Raw genomic sequence first — 23670 nt, forward strand, 5'->3', positions numbered from 1 at the left:
GCAATATGTAGTTTATAATATCTTAACTCATATTAATGTATAATGTCTTAATTACCTCACGGATAAGAGGAAGTTTTATGATTGGCCAAAAGTTAAAAATATCCCTTTTTATTTATAAGCACACATACACAGAAACCAAAGAAAAATGCAAAAATACTAACAGTAACCAAAGCATGATAGGCACAATATAGTGGCTATTTTTCACTAGTACTCAAAACTTAAAAAATATAGTACATTTTTTAGATAAAAATAATATATAAATTCATAAGACATCAATATGTTTACTCTCTTATTTCCCTTTAGTGTCAGTATAAAACCTGAATTGGGAATACTGGGCTTGCATTAGGTAATTCCTATATTGCTATTATCTATGCTGGAGACATTCAGACATGAACATCCAGGAACAGGATGCAACAGGTTCACGGATGTACTGGGTTACTTTCCTTGAAAAATAAGGCCCCAGACAGGATCACCACCGAAGCTAAGACTATAAAGCTCATGAAGAGGCAGGAGAAACATCCCTTCTCCTCGCTGAAAGAGACAACAGAAAATTAACAGGAAGAGATGTACCTAGACTTACTCGATGTGTACTGTCATTTGTAATTCTTAGGGTAAAGAAGACAATGCGATGGAATCTCATTGTGCAGCCCAGGTTGGCCTGGAACTCATGGCAGTCCTCCTGCTTCAGCCTCTCAAGTCCTAAATCATGAACTACACTCAGGTAGTTCAGATCGTAAATATCCATCAAGAGCTAGGCATCCCAGCACGCCCAGTGACACCAGAGAGGGAAAGAGGAGGTCTAAGGTGAATGGGAATACAAGAAAGTTAATGGAACAGACAAGACAAAATCAGAAGGGAGGGCTATCTGGGAGGAACGAGAGACCCAGCAAGGGCAGGGTGGCCTAGACAGCATAGTACGTGATGGATAAAAGAACAAAATCCTGTGACAGGTATGTGCCAAAGGGTCATAATGAAACCCATTACTCTGGGTCCCAACCAAAAAATTAATTAAAAATACTTAAGAACAAAACCCAGAAAAAAATGTAAAGAAAAATTAACACCAGATGGTTAGAACTTAAATATTGTCTTCGGGGGAGAATGGGACTGCAGGGGAATATGGGACTAAGGGGCTGGGACGAGGCTTCTCTCCGCACTGGGAGGAGGTAGGGAGCAGATCACAGGTAAGCTAGGGACACAATGGGACGAGGCTCCTCTCTGCTGCATTGGGAGGAGGCAGCGAGCAGGTCACAGGTAAGCGAGGGACCCAAAAACTGTCTTTTGCAGATAATCAGTTCATCCTATCAGCTGCCCTTAGAAAAGCATATGAACAGGGTATCTGGGCAGGGAAACGACCTTGGATTCATCAGACTGTCAGGGGCTACGCTTTCCTAGTTATTCGAAGAAACACTTAGGGAGGGGCTTAAGACAACATTTATTTTTCAAGAAATGTCTTCAGTCATGTAAGTGAACATTGGAGAAATCCTTAACTCGTACTTTGGGAAATAAAGAGAATGAAAGACGACTGGATAGACCGGGGCAGGAAGGCATGGATAAGAGACCACAGTTTAAAGGCTCGCCACGTGAAGTTTCTGGACCACCATTTTCTGAATGCCAACACTGGACACAAATGCCCATAAGGCTGTAGTTCATCCCTCCTACCACGCAGTACTTTGTGTATAGCACACAGAGTACACTACACTGTACCTGCTGCTTTGTCCTGAAGGAGGCCTAGCACTCCAGTGAGGAAAATAAACAGCATTATTGACACAATATAATAAGAAAAACATGATTAGATCTTAATTCAGGGCTGGCGCGGTTTGAACGGCCTCCACAGGCTCATGTTTTTGAATGCTTGGTCCCCAGTTGGTGGCACTGTTGGGAAAGGGATTAGGAGGTGTGACCTTGTCGGAGGAGGTGTGGCTCTGGGAGAGGGCTCTGAGGTTTCAAAAAGACTTGGGCCACTCCCAGTACCTCTCTCAGCATCCCGCTTATATCAAGATATGAGCTCTCAGCTGTTCCTTTGCTCTGCCATCGTGGATTCTAACCCTTGGAAATCTGAAGTCAAAGTCAACACTCTGTTTTATAAATTGCCTTGATCAAAGTGTTTTATTGCAGCAATAGAAAAGTAATTAAGATCGGGGTCAATGTTGCTGCCCTAAGAATCAGGAATGAGAGAAGGGGGAATGTCACAGGAAAAGAAAAAAAAAACAGATCCAGGTTTGCCTGGGACATCTGTCAGACCGTGCCATGACTGAAAGGGGCTACCATGAACAAAAGAAGCAGGACAATGAGCCTGCACCACAAGGCCAGATCACCGCCTATCATACTGCTAAAGATCAGAATGCAATAGCTGCTTGGTTATTAATGAGCTGTAAGAATTTCGTATACCAAAAGACGAGTTTCTTATCATACACATAATTTGAAACATTTCTCTTCTACTCTGAATTTTCTTTCTTGATGTTAACCTGTGAAACATGGTTTTGAAGCATTTATTTGCCATGTATGTTTGTGTGTGTACACGTGTGTGGGCATGTATTCTACAGTATGCATCTGGAGGTCAGAGGACAACTCACAGGAGTCTGTTCTCTTCCTGCACCCAGGACTGAACTTAGGTCATCCATCAGGTTTGCTGCCAAACCTGATGGCAGTAAAGATCAGGTTTGCCTTTACCTGCTGAGCCATCTTGAGGACTCACTGCTTATTTAAAATGTATTCTTTATCAGTTTCATACGAGATACACTGTATCTTGAGTATGCCTACCCCTACTCTGTCCTGTTGCTCATCCTGGACATCCCAAACATGTCTCCCTCCTACTTTCATGTTTCTGAAGCAGAGGTTTCAATTTTGGTATCTGGTTTATTTTTCCTTCATGTGATTTTTGGAATCAGACTTAAATACCCCATTCCCTGATTTAGAGAATCACAGTGATTTAAACTGTTTTCTTCCAAGTGTTTGCCAGTTTTAGCTCTCTGACGTATTTTGGGTTACTTTTTGTGTGGTGAGGCAGAGGCAACAATTTTAAATATTTGCATGTTGGTATCCCGTTTGTTGGCACCATCTGTTTTGTTTCTTCACTCTGGCAGAGCTGGGGATCAAATTTAGGACCTTGTATGTGCTTAGAACAACACTGAGCACCGTTAGTGAACATGAACACAAGAGCTCCAGCCCAAGCCCTTGAATGCCATCCTGCAAAAAACATATTCTTTCATATACTGGTAGCTCGGTATTCCTGGCAAGAAGCCAACTGACTATGAGCTGATCCCTGCAATCCCAATCCTATTTCATTGATTGGCACACCTCTCCTTAACCCAGCATCAAGTTTTGGTTATTGTAGTCTTTATTTGATGTGAGATGAGGGCTCACTGTGAAGTTCAGTCCCATCTCAACCTCGAAACCGCCATGGGTCAGGCTCCCAAAAGCTAGGCTCAGAGCCATATACACAACGCTTGCCTTGAGTACTGGATTTTGAAAGCAGCTTTGAAATTCCTCCACCTTTCTTTATAGTTTCAAGACCGTTCATCTACTTATACTTTTTTCACCTGCTTATAAATTTTAGGGACAGTGTAACAACTTCTATGAAGAATTCTGATGGGACTTTGACAGAATTGTGCTGAACCTACAGATTAATCTGAGTATGATCGTGGTAATATTATTTTTTTGGTCCATAAATGCAGGTCCTTCCCTACCTCTGCCTTAAACCCACACAGAAATATCTTTTGGAGCTCACCCTGCTTGGCGACTGCGAAAGACTTTCACAATTTTCAGAGAGTGGCTGCCCTTCTTTTGTGGAGTTTATTCTCATTTCACTTACTTTGGTGAGACTGGATATAAAATTTTTACTCTTATTAAATATTTTATTTGATATCCATACATGTAATATGTTTGGATCCAATGCAATCCCTATATGCTCTCCTCTGTAACTTTTCCCCATCCCCCACCCTTTCTCCCCTACTGTCCTATTTCCATTCTCTCTCCCCACAACCCCATCTCTCCCTCTCTTCTTTCTCTCCTCCTGCTGTAGGACAACGGTCTATACCCTGTCACTTATATTTTAAATAAATGCTGATTGGCCAGTAGCCAGGCAGGAAGTATAGGTGGGGTGACCAGGCAGGAAGTAGAGGTGGGGCAAGGAGAATAGAAGAATTCTGGGAAGAGGGAAGAGCAGTCTGCAGTTGTGACACAGCCACAGAGGAAGCAAGATGTGACCGCCTCACCAAAAAAGGTACCGAGCCACGTGACTAACTAAGACAAGAATTACAGGCTAATGTAAGTTATAAAAATTAGTAAATTAGAAGCCTGAGCTAATGGGCCAATTGGTTTATAACTAATGTAGACCTCTGTGTGATTTCTTTGGGAGTTAATGACTGTGGGAATCGGGCAGGATAGAAACCTCAGTCTATACCCTTCCTTTAATCTAATACCAACCGGGTTGATTTAATACTGCCTGGATGAGCATAAGCTAATAGGCCAAGTAGTGTTGTAATTAATATAGTTTCTGAGTGATCATTTCAGATCTGGGTGGCAGGGAAACGAACAAGCAGTCTCTGCCAACAGAATAGCCCACCAATGTGGGGCAACTACATCCACACAAAACTTGAGAGAGTTTGGGAAGGAATTCTAGACACAAAATAAACAGAGTTTAGCACAGATTCTTGGTAGCCACAATGTTTTTTTTTCTAGATGGGCTCGTGGCAAACAGAGGCACCGTGGCTCCTTTAAGAGACAGTAAAAACTGCGCGGCTTCTATACATGGTTTCCTGGTTCACCAGCACAATGGCTCTGACTCTTTCAGGAGGTCCAGCTACGGAGCATTTAAATGGGGTTTGTGAGCAGAGCTTGCTTAATGGCAACACAGACCCACTATGTACGTGAAAATGGGGCTGTGAACATGGCTCACAGGGTTAGTGCTGAACAGACCTCTGCCATGTTGGACTGGGTGGAGTCAAAAAGCAAAGCAGTCTTAGTTCTAGCCACGCCACTTAGCATTTTAATAAGTACTCCTAGTCAAAAAAGAATTATGCAATAAAGACAAATTCAGGTGGAAAAGACCTCTAAATGGGTCACAGTGTTGGATAAATGTACATAGGCTTGGGAGAGAGAAAAAAAGAATAGACAGTTAAAAGAAGGAAGTAAATGATTTTAAAAAAATAAAACAAAGTCTTTAAAGAGACAGAGTATAGACAACCATAGATTAAAGAAGTAAAAAAAAAAATAAGCCATGTAAAGATGGAATATACAGAGAGTCTGGATTATGTATACTATTGTATTTTCTTTGATTTTTTTTAACTGCTCTAAGTACAGAGAGACAGTTCATTGTATGGGCTGCTAAGCTAAACCAGCATGTATATTATAAAGGTATTATGACTTCAGAATTTGGGTTTAAGGATATGTTGCTTTGAAAAAGAGGTTCTGCTTTTGTTTCCACAGAGACTGAGAACCTATGGATTCCATCCAGACTAATGTGGTTTGATGCACCAAGAAATTATTTCCAAATAAGTTCATTAAAATGCATTACCTATATTTAAAATGTTTTGCAATGATTACTTTATCATGTATTAAACTGTTACATATAAGAATGGGCCTATGGGGGTTCTCTGTTCTATTCAGAAATATAAACTGATTTTCTTTCTAGTACCGTATTCTTTTCTGTTCTTTGTAAATTTAGCCATGTACCCACTATTAACAGAACTTTTTATAAACCATGCATGCATACATATACTTGCCATCTTAGCTTTTTTCCAGTTTAATTTATCTACTAAAAAAAAAGGTCTCAATAGTGTATTGCTTGAAGCATGCACATGATTCTGTGTTTGATCCCTAAAAGCACAGGGGTTAAAAACAAAACAAAAGAAAACTCCACCCTATACTTCATTGGGTAAATAACATCTCTTGTCGAATCAAAGCAGTGGTTTATCTAACTATAAAGGTCATGAGGATTGAGGATTGATGTATGCATTAAATATACTATCTTCAGCTTATCTTCCATAGAAATAACTTGGGCAGGTTAAGGATTGATTCAGGCATAAGCACCATTCCTGCACTCCCAGACTTTCTGGGGCACCCAAAATACAAGTGACATCAAGCGACATTAATAGCAAGCATACGTATGGATAAGAACAATATGGTAAAAATCTATTTTCAAAATGTGAAGAAAAACAGTTGAAGTTTTTAGACCAGAGAATCTTTTCATGAGATTTTATTTATTTTTGTTTCATGCGTATGAATGTTTGCCTGAATAGAAGCCTATGCACCCTAACCTAGGGCAGTGTCATAGGATGGCAGAACACCGAAAAAGACCCCTGAAACTGGAGATACCGGCGGTTCTGTGCACCCATACAGATGCTCAGGACTGAACACTGAAAGGGCAGCAAGTGCTCTTAACTGCTGGGCCATCTCTCCAGCTCCTAGACCACAGAATCTTAGAAAGAATTTAAGGTAAATAAATACATTTACCACAGAGACTCTTTTCTGTACTGACAGGCAGTTAGGACAGGAGAGTCAATGTCCTCTTCTGGACTTCCAGGTATCTGCACTCTCGGGTGTACATACCCACACACAGACCACACATATACACAGAATTAAAAATAAAAAAATAAATTTTTATCTAGGTACGGGGCTATATAACTTTAATCTTAACACCTAAGAGATTGAGACAGGCAGATCTCTGTAAGTTCAAGGACAGCCTGATCTATATAATAAGTTCTAGGACAGTCAGAGTTACAGACTCAAAAGGAAAAAAGGAAAAAAAACATGGGCTGCCCAATCTTGTACTTGTAGTATTTAGAACTAAGAACCAAAATTAAACCCTTGTTTCTTTAAGGGAAAAAAAAAATCCAGTCTCAACCATTTTGTCACAGCAAGAGAAAAAGGCATAGGTCAGCAAGTTAACAAGCGATGACTTTTGACAGCTGGCACTCTTTATATCCTTCCTCCTCTCCATGACTGGGTAGCTGCAGAGCAAGCCTGCTCACAGTCCCAGTTCCTGGAGCCCTAATTTCTGGTCACCACAGGTATTTCAGACCATGAAACTCAAACTTGAGTGTGTGAGATCCCCTCTGGATCACGCCTACCCCAGTACAACCCAAGATCCCCTTGAGATCACCCCTACCCCAGTAAAACCCAAAGTTCTCACTCATGCGCGGAGCAGCCATGCTGGACAGTGGTGACAAACCCTCTTCCACATGCACTGGTGCCCGCAAGTCATGCATCCCACCTTCTGCAGCACTGGAATGAGGTGGGAGAACGCCTGACCAGCAGGGATGCTAAGTGTCCACACAGAACACAAACTGACATTTTGCACCGTGATTTCTCAGAACAACATGCATGGCTTCAGGAAGACTCTGGGTTCTAAGACATTTTCCAGAACAAAGTCCAGGAGAGTAAACAGCATCAGATTCATTGACAACCATGAATAAACCAGAATTCGAAATACAATTTCTTTACATAGAAATACATTTAAAGAATGTTGGGTATGGTGGTCCTGGCCTTTGATCCCATTACTCCAGAGGCAGAGGCAGAGGGATCTCTGTGAATTTGAGGCCAGCCTGGTCTACAGAGCAAGTTCCAGGACAGCCAAGTCTACACAAAGAAACCATGTCTCGAAAACAAAATGAAACAACAAAAAAGAGAAATACATTTAAAGAATTAAAGTGAAAATATGAACTCTTAAGTATAAAAGACCTATTTTCATCAACAATTTTATTTTTTAACAGAAACATTTATAACAAAAGACTTTTTCTTATGTAACCTGAATATTAACTATCAAAAGAGAATGTCAGTTCTCACCCAAATGGTACTCCAAGGGCACCCAAGGGAGTCACCAGGACTGTAGGGACCGCAGTGTAAGCTAGGAAGTTCCCAATCTGGCCAACAGCCACTGTCAAGAGAATCACAAGGATACCATTTGCCATTACCAGGCTTCCTTACCATGATCAAGATTTTGCAAGACCCTGTTCTGAAACGACTTACTTTGCATCCTTTCTGAGAAAGCAAATCTACATGTTCACAAATCCCAATGGCAGAACTTCTGAACTGGTCTGGAGAGTCGCCTCAACTTTATGGAAACGGCCCCAGCCTTACCACAGTAACAAGTACAATACTGAACATATTTCCACTGTTTAAGTTCTATCTTAAAATACTTTTTACTTCTACATTCTTAATTTACTTGTTTTTAGCCAAAATGTGGCAAAAAAAAGTAGTACACGGGACACCATGTAATGCTGGGGCACATACATGTGTTGTGTACTATTTCAATCACATTAAATGTAACTACCCACTTAAACATTCTTCATTGCGTTATGGTACCAACACTCAAACTGTGTTCTGCTATTTTTATGATATACACAGTCGTCTCATATCTAGAGACACATAATCCAGTAGCACACTGAGGAACCTTAATGCTTTTCCTTGCAACTTTACGCCCAGTGACCAATCTTTCCTCCAAAAGTTGTGCAGACCTTCCCAGCTGCCTTCCAGTGACCTCAAACCTCCTCCAGTGTGAGGAGCTGACCAGAGCTGGCCGGAGCTGGCTTATACAGGACTCCCAGGTGCTCCTCTTAAACAGGGCTTAAAAAAGGGTTCCCCAATGAGCAGACTCAGCCTCAGCTATGAAGCTTTTTGCTTAAAAGACAATATATATGGCAAACCACATGTTTTTTTTAAAAAATATATAGTTTATTTATTTTAAATTACAGCACATGATCTTTGATCTGTCCTTTGCATCAAGGAACTTCGCTGTTAAATCAACTGTGCTCACAGAGGAAGACATGCTGAACATGCACAGTAGCAAATGCACCAGCTCTGCTACAGAGGGAGAAGAAACTGCTTTAGTTTCTCCATGCCTAGGGCTACTGATGTAGTGGGCAGCCGGAGCCTCTGCCTCCTCCTCCCAGGTCAGCTGTTCCACACTTTCCCATCTACTCCCTCCCACCAAAGGGAAGGACAACGGGAAAGAGTGAATCTGAGTAGGAAGTACAGGATGACCTTCAAAGTCACACTCTCTTGTCCCTTCCAGCCCCGTCCAAGTAAACGACTAATTTTAAAAATCAACAGAAAGACGAGAATCTGCACTATGTAAACCACTTACTTGCAATTGTGCCGGCCCACCACACAATGTCCGTTAAGTAGGAAGTACCTATAAAGAAAATGAGAAGAACATTGGAAAAGTCGGTTTACTAGTGTGTGTTGTATGCACACGTCTGTAGGGGTGTGCACACCTGTGCACATGTTTAGGCCAGAGAAGGGAATCAAGCGCCCCACTCTATCACTCTATTTCCTTGTTTCCTTGAAAGAGGGTCTTTCCCAAAATCTGGAATTCAGTTTTGTTAGGCTGGTGGCCAGCAAGTCCCAGCAATTCACCTGTCCGTGCTCTGGGGTTACAGATACTCATGAAGCCATTCCCAGATTCCTACACGGGTGCTAGGAAGTGAACTCAACAGCCTCGATAATTGCACATGAAGCATTCCTACCCACTGGGGCATCTCCCTGGCCTTTGGAAGCAGTTTTATAGACTATAAACTATATACAGGTGCTGGAGTGATGGCTCAGAAATGAAGGGCACTTAATGTTCTTGCAGAGAACCCAAATTCATTGTCTAGCACCCACCCCAGGCATCTGACAACCTGTCTGTAGCTTCAGCTTCAGGAGATCCAACATTGTTCCAGTGTCTGAAGACACCTGTACATGCCATATGCCCATAACACACACAGAGACATGTGTGTGTGTCTGTGTGATCAAAATTTTGCTTAACTATTTTTAAAAAGCAGTATGTCATTTAGTAAGAGACTTACAATGACACTTAAAAGAGAATCTTTCACATAAAAACTAAATAATAATAATAAGTAAAAAAAAAGAAAGAATGACTGTTATCTTGCTTATTTACCTCATAAGTAATCTTTACCAAAGATGTGAGGCGCCACTAAATGGAGGGAAGTTGTGGTTGGGTGCTTTGTTTTGTTTTTCTCAATCAACATAGGCTGACCCCAAAGACAAACAACTTGCCCATACATTGGTTCTCTTTGGCGAAATAAGTCACCACCTAAAGCACAAATATTCTTGGGACTTTCCACCCTCTTCTCCTGCCTCATGGGGACTTCTAATTTTAAAATTGTGTTTATTACTGCTATGAGTGGGGTTATTTTTTTCCTCAGACCTTAAGGTGATTATCAAGTACAGAGGAAACTCCATTTCCCCAAATTCTGGCAGTTAGAAAAAGGTAGCCTTTCTCAAGAACAAGGGGGAAATTTATGCGTGTGTGTGTGTGTGTGTATGTGTGTGTGTGCTCTCTTGTGTGCATGAGTGCATGCGTGCGTGCATGAGTGTGTATGCACATGCATGAGTGTGTATGTGTGTGTGTATGCATGTATGCATGCATGCGTGTGTGTGTATGTAGAAAGAGAGGTCAGCAAACAATTTCTGGAAATCAGTTCTCTCCCCTCACCATAAGCTACACTGATTTAACTCAGCTCTGCGGGCTCACAACGAATGTACATTAAGCCTATGAGTCATCATGGGGACTTCTCAAGTTGGAGTGAATGAATCTTGAATTATGATACGACCAAGGATGGGATGCTATGCTTGAATATGAAATGTCCCCCCAAAAAGCATGTGTTCAGACACTTGTCCCAGCTTCTGTGCTGTGGGAAAGATGTGCAACATTAGGAAGTGGAGCCTCGCTGGAGGACATTTGTCACTACAAATGTGTCTTCCAGTTTAATAGCCTGGTCCTCTGCTTCCTGAGGGCAGCCACACGTTGCCTTATGCACCTGTAACCTTGTCTTCTGTGACACGGTGGACTGGATTCCCTCTTACACTGCAAGGCTTATGAAATAAACTCTCCACTAAGTTGTTTCTTGAAAGGAATTTGGTGATATTAAGTAGCAGGGCAGCTACCAGCAAGGACCACCCACAGTGCAACCATTGCCCACAGGAGAAATCCTGTGAATTAACAAGACCTATAACAGGGTAGAGGGACAGATCCCAGAGGCACTGGGATAAACACATGAAAGAAGCCAATATGAAGGGGAAACAGGAAGCTTTCCTGAACACTGGATACATATGTAACAAAACCACATCATCGCAAAGAAAGCGCAGTATGGCTGGGTGGTAGTAGTGTAAGTCGGTAAACCCAGCACTCAGGAGGCAGAGGCAGGTGGATCTCTGTGAGTTCCACAACACGGAGAAACCCTGTCTGGGAAAAAAGGGAGGAAAGAAGGAAGGAAGGAAAGAAGGGAGAGAGGGAGGGAGGGAGGAAGGGAAGGAGGGAGGAAGGAAGGAAGGGAGGGAGGGAGGGAGGGAGGGAGGGAGGGAGGGAGGAAGGAAGGAAGGAAGGAAGGAAGGAAGGAAGGAAGGAAGGAAGGAAGGAAGGAAGGACACACGCACGCACACCCGCACAATACATAAATGACCCATAATGGTAACAAGAGCCCAATCTTGATCTCTTCTGGAACCTATACCTGGGCCCAGCTAGCTCTGCCTCATTTCCAAGTTCGTTTGTTTCTGTCTTCTAAGGAACTATCTCTTTTCCCATTCCGTGTGTCTTTGTCCAAATCACTGTTTACAGACTCGAGAACCCGGCGGTTTCAGCAGATGTGCTCTGAGCCTGTAACCCCTGACAACTGGGCAGCTGGGAGGAAGCAGGAAGTCTCTCAATGCTCTCATCCTTAGCCGAAGTACCTACTACAGCACTGTTCTCTCCTTCTTCAACCGCTTGGAAATGACAAAAAAAGTACCAAAGAGCACCTGATTAGAGTCTGGGGAGCCCAGACTTTTCTCACCTTTTGCTTCCACGGTGCCCAGGTTTGGTTCCTAATGCTATGATAGAGACCATCACCAAAACCAATGTGTAGAGGAAAGCTTATTTGGCTTACATTTCCCACTCACAGCTCATCATGGAGAAACGTCAGAGCTGAAACTCTAGCAGGAATCTGAAGGCAGAAACTGAAGTAGACGCCAAGAAGGAAGAGTGACTACCGAGTTGCTCTTCATAGCTGACTCAGCCTGCTTTCTTATACAACCAAGGACCACTTGCCCAGGGATGGCCCTCCACAGTAGGCTGGGCCATTCTACATCAATCATGTAGAAATGTTAAGAAAATGTTATACAGACTGACTTACAAGACAATCTGATGGAAGCATTTTCTCAGATTGAACTGGTAAGTGGGTATGTGGGAGAGTACACTGGTAAATTCATAGAAGTTATAAGATACCTTCCCAAGGACTTAGGCATACATGGACCTAGTGATCACCCATAGGCATCTAGCTGGTCATATGGTGATGATGATGGTGATGGTCACATGACCAGTCATGATGGTAGCACTTCCGTGAGTACAGTGTTAATAAGCGGCGGACACATGGTGACTCCTGGTCCCCCAATGCTACAGGGTCCTCTGAGTAATGCCACGGCCCCAAACTTTCTCTTACACCACTAGTGTTCACCTGTTCACCCCCACTCTTTCCTCTTTCCTGCTTCCTGGAGGCCACTGGAATGACAGGGAATATCAGACTTATACAGGACTCAGGGCGAGCCATTCTCATCTGCACCCTCCTCTGGAGGTAATTCTCCAGGACCTACTCCTGACCCCACACTGGGGAGGGGCAACTCAACCCTGGCGTCTGTAGGTTCCCAGCACCTGCCTCCTTCACATGCTGACACTACCTGGTGATTCCTAAAAGACCTTGCTCCCCACTTTCCTACCACTCGGCTTGATTTCCTTCTGCTCTGTCTTAGGGTACATTTATCAAATTCTCCTGTCCATTCACATTAGGGTATGGAGGTCATTTCCCAGGGAATAAGACATCACCGCAGGGGTGATGTCTAAGGAAAGCTTTCTGCTCACTGGCATTAAATGGCCATCTAAAAGCAAAAGCTTTAGTCGTGCATGCAAGCAAGCGGCTTCTCTCCACCTAGCCGGCTACAAACTCGAGTGGGTCAGCATTCCACCCAGGTGAAAGAACCTCGGTGCAGAGACATTCAAGACTTAATCCCAAGAGAGAGATGTAACTTAAGCAACTGCTTAACCAAGGCAAACAGTAAATCCAGAAGGACTGGAGATTAAACCTGGTGTTTCTAACTGCACAGTACCTACGGTCACACTCACCCAGAGATGCCTGGGTTCAAGGTGCGGGAAAGAGAACGCTCTGACCCATGGGATCTCCTTGAGGACTGGAGTAAACAAAGGGAACATTGCCTTTCCATGTTAGAAGCTCTGGTACTTGTCTCTCCCGCCTCAGGATCTTTATGGGAAATCTGCCTCATTTCCCTGGGACATTACAACACATCTTCAATAAACAAAGGAAGTTTGATCCTGAGAACATACATGAAAAGAAGCTAATATTTTACTGGAACAGGCCTCAGACCAAGCTTGGTGATGGGAAAACCAGCCAAAGGATACAAGTCTAGACTACAACATTCTGCTGCCAAACTTATTCTGTGGGAATCTAGGGAAAGGGTCTGAAGGGTTGTAGTTCAGACCCTCGAGGCTCACTACCAGGAAAGGGGGCTTCTTTAATGCAAAAGATGATCCCTGTTTGTATCCAAACCTTGTTTTTCAAAAAGAACACCAGAAGATTCATAGAGACCCTGTCTCAAAATAAATAAACAATAGGCAATGGGATTCAGTGAAATATCTTCCCCCATTCCACTGAGGCCCACCCCTACCTCCATAGTCTCCCATTTATTCCAAATTACCAGCAAAAAGGGCACAAGCCCTACAAGCCATACACAGTGAGGTGCCTAGACTAGTGGGGAAAGTTTGAGTTCCTTTTCAAGCTCAAATCTCCAGCACAAGAAATTGGGGAGCATTTCTGAGGAACATCCGAGTTTACAAGTTATTTCCGGACCTTTAACTTATAAAATTACATGGAAAGACTTCCACTGACGCCTGCTGACTCGCTGAATCGCGGGAGGAAAACAGAGACTCCTCGAGGATACTTTAACAAGGCACGCAAACAATGTGTTTGGTAAAGTTCTAATGACCACCTCCAAGATCAGAAACCATGAGCTGGGGTTCTAAGTTCTCATCAGGGAATCACAGGTAGAGGTGGATGACAGAAAAACCACGCTGCAGGAAGGAAAAATTAAATAACTATGATGACATCAGAGAAGATACTTGTAGAAAGGAAGAAAATCTTGCCCTTTTTCCTAACAGGCTGAGACTTTTAGGAATTCACCAATAAGGACCCTACATTCTCCACAGTAGATGCTCTGAGGGGGGGGTCAACATTTTATTAGCCACTAGCACCAGACTTTAAAGAACGCCTCAGTACTGGAGATGCGACCACACAGCCCTCACGCTCAGCTGTTGGACGCTGCTCTTCATGTTTAACAGTCAAGGTCTAGAGGAAGACCAAAAGGAACAGATGATTACACTTGCCCTTGAAGGCATTGGCCAGACCTATGGGAGGGCCCAGTCCATTAGGGGTGACGCCACCTTTGTGCAGGTGGTCCTAGGTTGTGTAAGAAAACAAACCGAGCAAACCAGTAAGCGGCATTCACTGATGGTGTCTGCTTCAGTTCCTGTCTCCAACTCTTTGCTGCGATAGTCCTGGGACCACATTGGTTTGGGGAAGGACTGTGGCTAGAGTTTGGGACATTGGGCTGGGAAAGACATCGAGCGCTCACAGCTTAATGGTCTGATGTGGGAGTAAGATGGAGATGCCGAACGACGTACATGAGGGAAGCCTAGCTTTCGAAGTTTCAGAAGGCAGCAAAGACATCAAAGGCTTGCATGTGATATTCCGAATTAAGAACCTTTGGTTCTATTCCTTGTGAACTGAAGAATCAGCTGTGGTTAGGAAAAGACCAGAACTACTGACGTGAAACTTTGGCTTTTCAAAGCCAACTGATGATGTTCAGTTGATGTTCAGTCAAATGATGTTCAGCATTTGAACAACTGATGCTGCTGTTCAGCTGGAACTGAGAGGTTGGCGGTGACTAAGAAGACTCCTTCCCCAATGAGGATCTTCAAGCCTGGGAGTATTTCCTCAGGGCCAGCAGACAGAAGCTGCCCAGAGAGAGCCAAGGCTGCATTTCAGACTGACAGTCAATCTTGGTAACATGCAAGGGTCACCCAGGTGGTACTGGTTATGAAGGCATGGGAGGGTCATGGAGAGCAGCTGAGGCTTGGCACTCTGTGCCAGGCCTGAAGTGCCTCAGGAAAGACTAGGAAAGGCCACTGGTAAAAGAGAAGACTCAGTTGCAATAGAAGGTCCAGATTGAAGTTGTCATGGAGAGAAAATGAGGGTTGGCACCGTGTAGGAAGGTCCGAGTCCCTGAAGAGAGCCCAGGAGAAGCTCTTGGTGAGTTTAGCCCAGCTGCAGCAGGGGACTGCAACATTTCCAACATGACAGTACCGGGGCTGGAGAGATGGCTCAATGGTAAGAGCACTGGTTGCTTTTCCAGGACATCTGGGTTCAATTTCCAGTACCCACATGGCACTTTACAGTTGTCTCTAACTCCAGTTCCAGGGGATAGAACACCCTCACACAGGCATTCGTGCAAGCAAAGCACCAATGTACACAAACAAATCATTAAGAAATAAACTTTAAAAACGAGACGGCACCATTGCATGACCATCAAGGACAGCAATAGATATGAGTGGAACACGCCTGAGCCCAGGAGAGAAACTGCTTGTGCTGTAGAGAATGGACAGGGGGAAGTGGCCCAATGGAGGGGTCCAGAATGAATGGTCCTGAATGAAGCCCAGATATTGAACAATCAACTATTTACACTATATATATAATGAATATATATGTGTGTGTATAATTATTGTTTAGTTTTGCTTGGTTTGATCGTGACTATGCCCTAGTTATTCCCTCTTAGGCATTTATCTGTCTGTCTTTCTGTCTGTCTGTCTGTTTTTACAAGGCTGCAGTTAAGGGACTTGGGAATTTTAGAGAGACTTTGGATATTCTGGAAAAACTATGGATATTTTGAGTAGTTTTGAATGTTGAAGGTGACTGAATGTTTTTAAAGAAGTTGAACTTTTTTATTTATTTATTTATTATGTATACAATATTCTTTCTGTCTGTGTATATGCCTGCAGGCCAGAAGAGGGCACCAGACCTCATTACAGATGGTTGTGAGCCACCATGTGGTTGCTGGGAATTGAACTCAGGACCTTTGGAAGAGCAGGCAATGCTCTTAACCACTGAGCCATCTCTCCAGCCCTTAAAGAAGTTGAACTTTAAAAACTGGAGATTTTAAAGTTTGGAGTATGCTTTATAGTGGGATACTGATACTAATTCGACATCTTGGGAACAAGAAAGGAAAGGTTATGGTTTAACAGTGACATGTTCTGGGCACCCAGGTCAACAACGGGTCACTGTGCTGGCTAGTTTTATGTCAACTCAGCACAAACCAGAGTAATTGTGGAAGGGGGAGCCTCCATTAATAAAATGCCTCATCAGATTGGTCTGTGGACAAGCCTGAGGTATATTTTCTCAATTCCTCAGATCCCCTGCAAGAACTCCGAGAGGTTACTGTAGAAAGCTGGGAAGTTACGATGAAGACCCCAGAATGTTGGCCATGCCAAGACCATGGACTACCTGCCAAAGCAAGCTGCAGGCACCAAGGGGACCCTGCACAAGAAGAGAAGCCACTTGTGCTGCTGGGGGCAGAGCTGGAGGGGGCAGTATTGCTACCTCATTGGGGCCGAGGTGATTCTACCATGAGGTCCAGCTGGTTGGAATCTTGCCCTGTGTCCAAATTATTTATTCTGTTACTGTGCATTGTATGTACCTTGGCTTTTATTTTATTGTACCGTATGTGTGTATTTGTGTGCGTGTGATGGGGAAGGTGGGGAAAGTGCCACAAACATGCACACGGATGTCAGTGTACAACTATGTGGGACTGGGTTGCTTCTTCCATCTTGGCACAGATTCCAGGGCTCAAACTCAAGGGCTCATTTCCTTTATTTTTTTTCTATTTAGAATGTCTTTTTAAAAATATAAGCTCAAAGTTTTAGAAATTGTCTTGAGTTTCAGAAGATGGTGAAAGGACTGTTGATGTGGAGTGAACCCAGTGTGAAGGCACTGGGTAGGTAGAAGTCGGAGAACCAGAAGTTCAAAGTCACCCTTAACTTCATACTGAGTTTAATGCAAACCCAAGATCTATATGTGAGACCTTGACAGTCTCAAAAGATTTTTTTTTAAAAAAAAAGAACTACAGGAGTTTTTTATAGGATGCATTTTTGTACATTGCAAGCAGCTTCTGTCTCAGTCCCTTTTGTAATCACCGTGATAAAACGACCTGATCAAGGCAACTACAAGAAAGGGTGTCTTTTGCCTCCCAGTTCGGGGGAGGGTACAGGTACAGTTCATTACAGTGGGAAGTGACAGCAGCAGGAGCTGAGTTTCTTCTCTCCTTACTGTGACCGCCACCAGGCAAGAAGCAACTTCAGGATGGAAGCAATCATTTTGGCTTACAGTTCCAGTTAAACGGATACAGTAGGAGACCAGCTGGTTACATCTCCTCCAAAGTCATGAAGCAGAGAATGAAGAGGAAACAGGCTGTGCTGAAAAGTCTCGAGGCTTACCCTCCAGTAGCTTACTCCCTGCAGACAGGCTCCACCTTCGAAAGGGTCCATAACCCGCCCTGTGCCACCACATGGTGACCGAGTGAACATACGTGGCTACAGGGCGGCAGTTCACACTCAAACTATAACACAGCGAGTACACACTCCCAATGCTAAATCGCTACCCGCCTGTGCCCTCCCAGGGACAACAGACTGTATCTCCTTAAACTGTGAGCTGGAATGAAACCATCCTCCCTCCTGATGTTTCCTGCCAGGCTGATGTTGACAGTAACAAGAAAACTAACTGATACACCTGATACACAGAGATACACTGTTTCCCTGTGTACAGTTCAGTGGTGTTGGGAACAATAGCACAGCTGGTCAATAATAACAGATCTCCCTGGGTAGTGGTGGCCCACGCCTTTAATCCCAGCACTCAGGAGTCAGAGGCAGGTGGATCTCTGAGTTCAGGGTCAGTGTAAGTTCCAGGACCTCCAGGGCTACACAGAAAAACCCTGTCTCAAAACAAACCAAAATAATAATGATAATAACTCATCTCTAAAATGCTACTGACCTAGAAATCTTCGACTCTAGTGTTGTGAAATATTCCTTTACACTGTGTGAAGATACATCATTATATTGGTTTAATAAAAAGCTAAATGGCCAATAGCTATGCAGGATTTGGGAGGGGGGGGCAGAGAGAACACTGGGGAGAACACTGAGTTACCAGCCAGACAAGAAGGAACCAGGAAAGCAGCTTGGACAGAGTAAAGGTAACTAAGTCACAAGGCAGAAAATAAACGAATAGATACAGGTTAATTTAAATGATCAGAACTAGTTAGAGACAAGCCCAAGCTATTGGCCAAGCTTTCATAATTAATAAGAAGTTTCTGGGTGGCTATTTGGGAGCTGGCTGGCGGGATAGAAAAATCCTTGTACACTATGGGCCTGTAAAACATTCTTCCCCATTAAAGCTCTAACGTCATTCTAGGGGTAACCATTAGTATTACTTTCCATCTGTCCATAAATTTGGATGGCTCTGAGGACATCACATGGTAGTATCCTTTTAGGGTAGGTTTATTTCACTACACAGAATGTCCTCAAAATCCATCTATGTTGTAATGTGTCAAGTTTTCCTTCTTCTCAAAGGCTGAATGATACTCAGTCTTAAAAAGGCCACGTTTTGCCATCTGCTCAAGTTTGGATCTAGAATATCCTTCAAAGGGTCACGTGTCCAAGGCTCAGTCCCCAGCTGTCGCATGGCTGGAAGGCAGCAGAGCCTGTAAATGCAGATAGGTTAGAGGATGGTCTTAAGTCACCCAGGGCACCTGAAGGAGATTGTGGAACTCTGGGTCCTACCTTCTTCCATCTTTCTCTCCCAGGCTCCCGCTTGAGGTAAGCAAAACGAAATTTCCAAAATTATGTGTCAAAGTGAACTTTCTTATCACACCACCACAGATACTTGTTACAGTACCAGAAAACCCACGAGCACACCACCATCCATGAAAGGACCAAGTCACTCCCATCTGTTGGCTTCGTGAATAATTGCTTTTACGAACAAAAGTGCAAAAAAAAAAATATCTCTTGAATCCCTGCTTTCACTTCCTTTAGGTATGGTCGGAATACCTGAGGTCTTTTTTGCATAATCCTAGAAGCAGAACTGCTGGATCAAATTGTAATTCTATATTTAAGCAGCTGCGTCATTTTACATCCCCACTAGCAATACACAAGAGTTTTAAATTCTCTAACGTCCGGCCAATACTTGTTTTACATGTCCCCATTGGCAGCTATTCTTGCGAGTTGAAGGTAGAAGTGTATGGTGGTCTTGATTTTCTAAAAAGAAAAGTATTTATTTATTTATTTTATTTATTTATTTTAAGATCAACCAGTTGTGGCTGCTCTCCAGCATCCTGCACAGATGTGAGTAACTAATTATGAAACACCCTTGGCCAGTTCTCAGTAGCTGTCTTTTCTGAGCTTGGTTTCCAGGCGGCCCCGGCCCCTCTTTATCACCATTCTTCCTGCCCAGCCTCTCAGTGACAACCAGCCTCTGCCCCTCCTCTAACTGGTTATCGCCATGAAAGTTATGGATACCAAGAATGTGTTCTTATCAGACCCAAACAGAACTGGAGCTGGCTCATGCCCACGGGCTTGAGGTAAGTACTTTCTCGAGTCCCACTAGAGATTCCTCCTCACAAACTTGGGCAATACGGCTTCTCTTCTTTTCCAAATCACTGACGTATCTGGCTTTATGAGACAGGTCTTGCTACACAGTTCAGTCCAGCCTTGAGCTGTGTAGCCCAGGCTGGCTTCAAATAATCCCACTGATTCAATCTCCTGACTAATAGGATTACAAGTGTGCACGACCATTTTCCACATTCAAGACCACCTCAATTCAGAGACGATTTCTCCAGACAGAATGATGCCAGCCACAGTCCCTCTACCATTGTGCTGACGTCAACACCTGCCCATGTTTCCAAGACCAATGAACCCTATACTATGTGTAAATTTCTCCCTTTCTGTCTTACCACCCCCAGGGCCCTCCTTCATGCCTCAAATCTCCTTGAACATACCCGGGGTTTTCTGTGGCATGCCTAGTCCCGTTACAACACTCATTAACATTTTGAAATAATATTTTTGGAGAATATCTGGTTGTTAACTACATAGTCTTATGGTTTGGACCTTAAATGTCCACCGAAGGACCATATGCTAACAGTTTGGGTACTAGCTCATGGTAGAAGTGGCAGAGAATAAAAGCTTTAGAAAAAGGGGGCTTAGTGAAAGGAAGCTGGATTATCCGGCACATACTTCGGAGAGACTGTGGGACTCTTCTTCCTCTCTGCTTCCCAGCTGCCCCGAGGTGTACAGGCTTCAGTCAGTATATTCCAACACCCATAATACTCTATGCTGTCATGGGCCCAAAGCAACAAATGGAGCCCTCTACAGCTACGAGTTCCAATGAACCTCGCCTCTTTTTAAGTTGTTTATCTCCGCTATTTCCACAGCACCAAAAGGCTGCCAAAGATTGAAACCACACTTGCCTTCCTATCTACACGTTACCTAGTCCTTCACAGGCAACCCGTCTTCCATGGAGCTCCAGCTCCGGACATTTGGGGCAGCCAAGGGACATAGCTCAGCTGATAGAGAGCTTGCCTAACATGCAGAAAATCTCGACTTTGATTCCCCCCCCCCCAAACACATCATAAACAGGGCACAGTAGATCCACACTTGTAATCCTAGCATTTGGGAAATGGAGGCGGGAGGGTCAGAAGTTCAAGGTCATCTTCAACTACCAGGTGAAGGCCAAAGCCAGCAGGCCCCCAACCCTCTCCCCGGAAGAACTACAATTAGGATTCAGCCTCCCAGACACTAGTACTTCCTAGACATGCTACCACCTGTCAATTATAAAGGTACAATCTTTTAAAGAAACATAGTTCTTACACTATAAGAAATCATAAGGCTTTGTCTGCCGCAATTGAAGAACTTGGTCTTTATGTATCACCTGTTTTTCTTTTCTTTTCCATTTCAGCTATTTGGTGGCTGGTGCTCTGTGGGTCATTAAGTAGACACAGTAAAACACCATGCACAGTTAGTTTTACTTTATTTTTATGGGGGCTTGGAGGTTCACTATGTCACAGGCTGGGATAGATCTTAAAATGGTTGTAGCTTCAGGATCTGTAATAGTCCATAGCATAAGAGTTTCAAAAATGATCTGTTAAGCAAAGTAGATTTACTAAAGCAAGACTAAGTGTCGGCCTTCTACCACCACAAGTAAAGCAATCTCAACCAACAGTGGCTGGTGGAAGGTGAGGAAATACAAAACCAGTTACTATTAATTATATTTCCACTTTGTGAAAATGTACAGTATGAAAGGCACAGTATGAACCCATGTGTGACAGCACACAGCTGGAATCCCAGATACTTAGAATGTAGAGGCAGGAGGATCATGAGTTTGAGATTAGCCTGGGCTACACAGGGAGAGACTATTTTCTAAAGTACATACATACAAACAATAAAATATATAGTTTTTAAAATCAAAAATCCATGTTTTTGGTTTTTAAAAAATATGATGCTTAGGATTAGACCCAGGACTGCAAAAACAATTTGAGGTTTTTTGTTGTTGTTGTTGTTTTGTTTTGTTTAATTCATCAGTCCTCTGGAACACAGAAACTGAGCTGAAACAGCACATTTATTCTTGCTAGCCGATTGATTTCTTTTATTAATGTATTTTTCCTAACTGAAGCCTGCACCCAGATTTTTCCTTCTGGCTAGGAGAGCTCCTCAGCTTTCACAGGGTTGGTTAGAGGACCAGTCAGGTGTTTTGCACGATGTTCCTCAGCTGATGTTTGTGTGGTTTGTCATGTTTCTCTCAGGGTTTGCCTGGAGTTGTGGGATTTGAAAGAATACCCCGTGGGTAACGAGCCCATTCTCACACAATCCTATCAAAGGCACAAATGTGTTTTTGACTTTTTGGTCACAACAAACACCTTCGCCCAATCCTGATGCCTGTCCAAACTGATAGACAGTCCCTAAGTGTAGGTGCCAAGTGTATCAGATGTCTATATATCAGAGACACATCTGCATGCTTGGGAAATCATACTTGCCTTAATTTAGGTTTTATATGAGGATTGCAAGGCTTTCACTTCGAAGTTAATTTCTTTCAATGATTGCTGGTTTTGAATTCTCACTCAAGGCTGTCAGTCCGTCGTCTCTTTTCTGAAGGTCCTCGGCTCGCTAGCCAGGTGAGTCAAAGTTTCAAATGTGCAGTGAAACAGTAACTATTAAGTGTATTTGCTTCCCACATGCTGGCGACTCCTTACTCCTAGAGATCTTGAGATTGTGGCTCAGGAAAGCTTTGTTTACTTTCCCCTTCAAAGTATTCTGCCTCTGTCATTTCAGTGCCTGTCACAGGCCTCTCAACACAAATGACAAGTCATGGACAAAGAAGGTCTCTGTGCCTCATCCCACTTCCACATCAATAAGGAGTGGTATCTGGTGGCCTTTCGACCCAGGCCATGCTCAGCGGGCCTATTTGCACTTCTGTTAACGTTTTTCTTCCCGCTTCAGCTGGCTGAAATGTCAACCAGAGGTAACTCAATTAAGAACCCCTGGGGGCAACAGCCGCTGGGAAGAACAGACCTAGCACTCAAGGTGAGAGTGGGCACCTCAGTGGCGCCTGCCTGCACATCCTGCGTGCCCACCGCACATCCTTACTTCTTCACACCGTCAAGCGCTCTCCCAAGTGCACCCCAGGCCCGGACCCCAGCAAAGCAGGCCTGGCTCCACCCACCTCTGGATCATATGAACAGGAAGCTCTGCCTGACACTAGGTGCCTGACTGCCAGCCTCTGGGCAGCAGAGCTGCAAGCCGAGCACCTGTCCCGATGCTCGGTTGCGGGGTGGGGGTGGAGGACTGGATCGGACCGGTCGAGGCATGGGCCAAGAAGTCCTGTGAAGGGCTCCTGAAGAGTGAAGAAGGCCTTTCCGGCCTCTGAGAAGGGGAAAAGGACCTCGCGGGACGCAGCGATGATGCCTGCGGCGCAGCCGGGAGAGCTCGCCCATGCGCCGCTCAACGGCTCCCGCAACAGCAGCAGCGTGGCACGGACCCCCGCCCGGCCTCGGCCCGCCCTACCTCGTCTTTTAGCGCGCACAATGCCCTTCTTCTGCAACACGAACGTGGACCCGTTCACCAGGCTCGACACCACAGCCACGCCCAGGCCGAGCGACACGGCGGCGGGGCTCGGGCCGCGCGCCCCCTCCCCGGCCGCCGCAGCCGCCGCCGCCGCCGCAGTCCCCATGCCGCCCGCGCCGCCCTCCGCTGCGCGTGCGCGCCGCGCCCCACGGGCCGGGAGCGGAGCTGAGCGGGCGGGGCGGGATTAGGAGCCCCGGGTCGGGTGGCGAAGGCAGGCAGGGTGGGGAGGGATTGGGGGTGGCTGGGAGGCATGCTGTGGGGACCGAAGGTGGAAGGACTTCTGAGGTCCGCGTGGAAGCCGAGAGATAATTCGGTGGAGCGCGCTGGTGCAGTGTCTGGGGCAGAGAGAGAGAGCTCTGCAGTATTGAGAGCCCAGGGCCTCTGCCGGAGATGCTCCCGACTGTCCCCAACCTGCACAGGTCCTTGGAACACCCATCCTAGCTACTAGTCTTCACGTCGCTCGGCTT

General features: G+C 44.5%; 1 protein-coding gene across 1 annotated transcript in view; it reads right to left on the reverse strand.

Moving 5' to 3' along the window:
- Positions 1-23324, reverse strand: part of Nipa1 (NIPA magnesium transporter 1) — a 34853-nt gene extending 11529 nt beyond the window's left edge. The window contains exons 1-3 of the mRNA XM_048434743.3: positions 23144-23324; positions 9086-9133; positions 7786-7876 (exon numbers count right to left, since the gene is read on the reverse strand). Coding sequence (XP_048290700.2) covers positions 7786-7876; positions 9086-9133; positions 23144-23309 — 305 coding nt within the window. The 5' untranslated portion in view covers positions 23310-23324. The remainder of the gene's footprint in view (positions 1-7785; positions 7877-9085; positions 9134-23143) is intronic.
- Positions 23325-23670: the final 346 nt, after the last annotated feature.

The sequence above is a fragment of the Myodes glareolus genome, chromosome 24 (genome assembly GCF_982192425.1).
Source record: "Myodes glareolus chromosome 24, mMyoGla1.1, whole genome shotgun sequence".
NCBI lineage: Eukaryota > Metazoa > Chordata > Mammalia > Rodentia > Cricetidae > Myodes > Myodes glareolus.